General features: G+C 50.4%; 1 protein-coding gene across 1 annotated transcript in view; it reads left to right on the top strand.

The window, feature by feature from the left end:
• Positions 1 to 1258: 1258 nt before the first annotated feature.
• Positions 1259 to 4281, top strand: part of SHCBP1 (SHC binding and spindle associated 1) — a gene marked incomplete at its 3' end in the record, with an annotated part of 6961 nt that continues 3938 nt past the window's right edge. The window contains exons 1-3 of the mRNA XM_027631907.1: positions 1259 to 1397; positions 3258 to 3428; positions 4004 to 4119. Coding sequence (XP_027487708.1) covers positions 1298 to 1397; positions 3258 to 3428; positions 4004 to 4119 — 387 coding nt within the window. The remainder of the gene's footprint in view (positions 1398 to 3257; positions 3429 to 4003; positions 4120 to 4281) is intronic.

The following is a 4281-nucleotide window of genomic DNA, read 5'->3' as shown; positions in this document are numbered from 1 at the left end:
TCCAGGGCTGGGGCAGCCTCAGCTTCTCTGGGCAACCTGTGCCAGGGGCCTCCCCACCCTCCCAGGGAAGAATTTCTTCCCAATATCTAATCTAATCTCTTGATCCATTCTCCTCCCAGCCCTATTTTCAAACCTGACCTTGCCAAAAAAAAAAAAAAAAAAAAGGCGCCTTTGGGGGAGATTTAGATGTTTGCCTGTAATTTTGTAACTAATTACGATAGGTGAAAACTACGTGAGTGTGGTTAAACATGCGTGCCCGGTATAATGGTTAAACCCTGACAGAAGAAAAGTCCAGGGCACTAAGACATTCTCTTTTCTTCTGGGGTTGCGATGGACAAAGGTTGATTTCAGTGGACCTTTGGCAGCTCCGACTCGTGCGATGTCGGGATGACTTGGGCTCTTGGTTTCCTCTGGCCGGGCGATGTGTGGGCATTGTGCTGCTGCTGCCAAAGCGAGCGATATTCGGGGAGCCAAGGGGGGCGTTTGGCCGCGCTGTCAGAAATCTAAGGCGGCCCCCTCGTGGCCACTGCTGGGCCGGAGCAATTGTTTTGGCTTTAATCGCTGCCGGCGCTTGTGGTCACAGCTCAGAACAGGCGGAGCTGCCTGAGGAGAAGAGGTAGGGTTGTGGAAGAGACCGGAGGGGAGATCCCGGGGCTTCATATTTTAAGGTGTCTTTTGTGTTTGTGTACGGAGCGGTCAGAGCTCAGAGCGGAGCGGGCCTGCCTGGCCTTCAGAGAATTCTGTTCTGTTGCGGGGGTGAGACTTTTTTTCTTTTTCTTTTTTTTTCCTTAATGTTTGTTTGGTGCTGGTTTTGGAGGGTTGTGTGGTGGGATTTTTTGGTTTTGGGTTTGTGTTGGGTGCTTTTTTTTTTTTTTTGAGGGGGGAGATGGTTGGGTGAGTGAACATTTCCGCGGCCGCGCGTCCCTCCGTGCTCCGCGGATCGCTCTGCACAGGGACGGAGCAGCCCCGGCGGCCACGCTGTGTGCGGAAGGGCGCTCCTCGGCCGCGCTGTCCCGGCTGACAGGAGCGCCCCCGGTTGATGGGTTGGGGTGACAGGGGCAGGTTTCCAACGCTCTTCCCCGCTCCGGAGCGAGCCCCGCGAGGCTCGCGGGCACCGGGGAGCGGCGGGCGCTGCTGAGGGGACCGCGCACCAACGGCCGCTGCTGCCCGCAGCCAATCCCGGCGGAGCGCTGGCTGCCGCCAGCCAATGAGAGCGGGACGCTGGAGCGGCCGGGGGTGAGGGCGGGCGCGGCCGTTGTGCCCGGGCGGTTTGAAGGCGGCGAGCGGTCGGTCGGTCATGGCCGAGCCGGGATCGCCGGGGCCGCAGGGGGACGGCTGGGCACTGCCGCCCGGGAGAGCCGCCGGCCCACGGGACGGCGCCGAGGAGGCGGACAGAGGTACGGGCTGCGAGTGCCGGGCGGGGAGGGAGGGGAGGCGTGGGCTCCCCGGGAGGGACGCGGGCGCTCCGCGCTCAGCGCTCGGGCGGTGCCGAGGGACGCGCGATGGGCCCGGGGCGGCTCCGCAGCTGCGGTGCGGGCCGGGCTGCCCGAGCTGCTCCGGCCGGCTCGGCTCGGCTCTGCCCCGGGGAACCTTCCTAGGCCCGGCCCGGTCCCCCGGCTCGGGACGTGGGGCCCTGCGGGAAGCGAACCTACGGATGGTTCTGCAAATAAACGCATTTAAATGTTGTGGGGTTGTAACTTTTAATCGTGAAGTTCCGCTGTGTTTCTCAGCTGCCCACCACGGGTGCTTAACTGGGCGTCCGGGAGCGTGTGTGTGTTTGGAACGCTGACAGTTCCAGGAAAAGCTGCTTCCCTTCGAGTGGCTCCTCCGCCTGAGCAGCACAGTATCGGTGCTGTTAGTGTCTCTTGAGCATCCCCGGTCAGTGCAGGTCATTAGTGATATTTGGTTACAGGCTTGCAGGTTGTAAACAGAGAACAAACTAAATTACATGGCTTGTTCTGGAACACACGCTGTGCTCTGGAGTTCATGGTGTGGCTCGTACAGGGTGTTGCTGTCAGAGTGGCTTGATTTGGTTATTGGTGTGTAGGAAGAAAATCCTTATTTACGGTGTACATGTAACAGTGTTTCATAAATCACAATAGATCATCTAAGCCAACTTTCTCTTCCTTTACGTATTATCCCAGTGGTTGTGCTGCAAAGAGGAGTGAAATTGTCTAAACACTTGTGGTTGGCTCATACACTGGTTCTGGTTTTTCTTTTGTTGATTGAGTCAGACCCCAAATATGTAAGAACTTTAACAAATAGGAGGTCAAAAGTGCTAACTTCCATTACACATCCTGAAATGTGAGGGATGTGTTTGAAATAGTGTGGAGTTTTCTTCCTTTTTAGGATTTTAGTAAAGGTCAGACTGCAGACTAATGGCAATGCAAATGTGCATTGTTACAGAATCAAGTTATGGACAGTAAGGGTGCCTTGAGCTGTTACATTAACAAACAAAAAAACCCCAACAACAAGAAACCTAAATCATCATCACATTTGGTTTCCTGCAGTCATCTTTCTAATATTTTCTGAACTTAGGGGTGAGCAGGCCTGAGAGGTGCTGTGAGACCAACAGTGACTGACTGGAGTTTGTAAAAAGAACTCTTGTGGAGAGGTGCTGTTGTTGCACTGAGCCCTTCAAAGTAAAGATTCAGCCAGTGTCCATTTAAGTGGACTAAGAATTACAACACTGTGACCTTTCTGTCTAAACATGTTGCTTAGAATTTCCTTTGTGGAAACTTCAGGTGCAGGGACTTTGTTAGTTTATTAAAATACAAAAAGAATGCTTGTACTGTAGAACAGGAAAAGACAAGAAAAGCAAAGAGCAACTGTGAAAACACATCTTTAGCTGAAACTAGTACCTGCAGTTTGGATTATTGCTTAATACCATGTCTGGGTGATCTAGGCAGGGTCTAACACGGTCTAATATGTATGAAAGGCAACGTAGTGCCTAAAGGGTTTTAGATCTTACCCGGAGAACAGAGTAAATTAGTACAGTAACTGTGACTCAGGGCAGGTGGGGACAAATGAGACCCTCTTTTGGGACAGGGTTGATGTTCTGCAGAAGAGAGCAACTAACCAAGTAGGATACTCTCTTTGCTAAGAATAATTCAGATGTGTTGTAGACAGCAGGTTCACGATAGGTCTTAAGCTGAAGAGGAATTCTGTGGGAATAGAGGAGTGAGTGATAACTGCATTGAACAATTGTTCAAATTGACAATTTGTGGGGTTTGCTTTGCTCCCTGTCCTCTTCCCAGACACATATCAGGAAGATGCTGACTCCTGGAGTGACTATGGCAGTCGTGGCAACGTGGGGACTGCTTTGGGAAGGGCTGTGCCAGATGGGAATGTGCTTCTTCCAGATATTTTTCACACCGATCATCTTTTCTTTTACGAGCGATTTAGTGCTTACCAGGATTACATCTTGGGTAAGTAATTTCAAAGGAGGAAAAGAAAGTGGTGTCAGTTTTCTTGTAGGGACTGTTTAAATGATCCAGTTGAAGTGGAGTCAATTGAATGTTAAGCTGGGAGATGCTTTTCATGCTGTAACCTCAGCTGCTCTAACTGGTGGACCAGGAGGCAATGGTTTGGATACAAGTTAATAAAATCTGAATGATGGGAAGGCAGTGATGTTAATAGTGGATTCTGTGCCTGTTTTAGCTTGTCTGACTTGAATTTTTTTGTGTGCCTGATTAAGATAAGGCACAGGTTCTGTGTTTAGTACCGTTGGCACTGAAATCTTCAACACCTGGAGGGTTGAGTACTGGATCTCTTCTTCCAGAGAAGCACAGAACAGATGCCTCTCCAGGTCTCTCAATACTAAGAGAAACAGCAAAAATGCTGACTCTGACCATGAGCCAAACAGAATGAAGAAAGAAAGAAGAAACAAAACTTTGGAGGTGGTAGAGGAACATTTGAACTGTGTTGCCTTTCATTTTCCAGTTACCTGAAGGACTTTTCTTTCATTCCTTGCATAAATGTACTGTCTTCAATTTTGCTTTAGCTGACTGCAAAGCTTCTGAGGTGAAGCGATTCATAGCTGAGTACCTGGAGAAGGTCCTTGAGCCATCTGGCTGGCAGGCAGTCTGGCACACTGATGTGTTTCAGGTTGTTGTTGGGGTAAGTGGAACGTTGTTGCTCAGGCATTTTGCTCCAATTAGCATCATTTGCCTCTGTAACAGACTGGTCATATACCTATGGAATTTACCAGCTGGTAGAAAATAATAAGAATGTTGTCATATCTAAGTGCCAGTGATGGCCAGAGCAACAGGAATTTTTTTT

The sequence above is a fragment of the Corapipo altera genome, unplaced genomic scaffold (genome assembly GCF_003945725.1).
Source record: "Corapipo altera isolate COAL_440 unplaced genomic scaffold, ASM394572v1 154, whole genome shotgun sequence".
Lineage (NCBI taxonomy): Eukaryota > Metazoa > Chordata > Aves > Passeriformes > Pipridae > Corapipo > Corapipo altera.
This window is presented reverse-complemented; position numbering and strand designations above follow the sequence as displayed.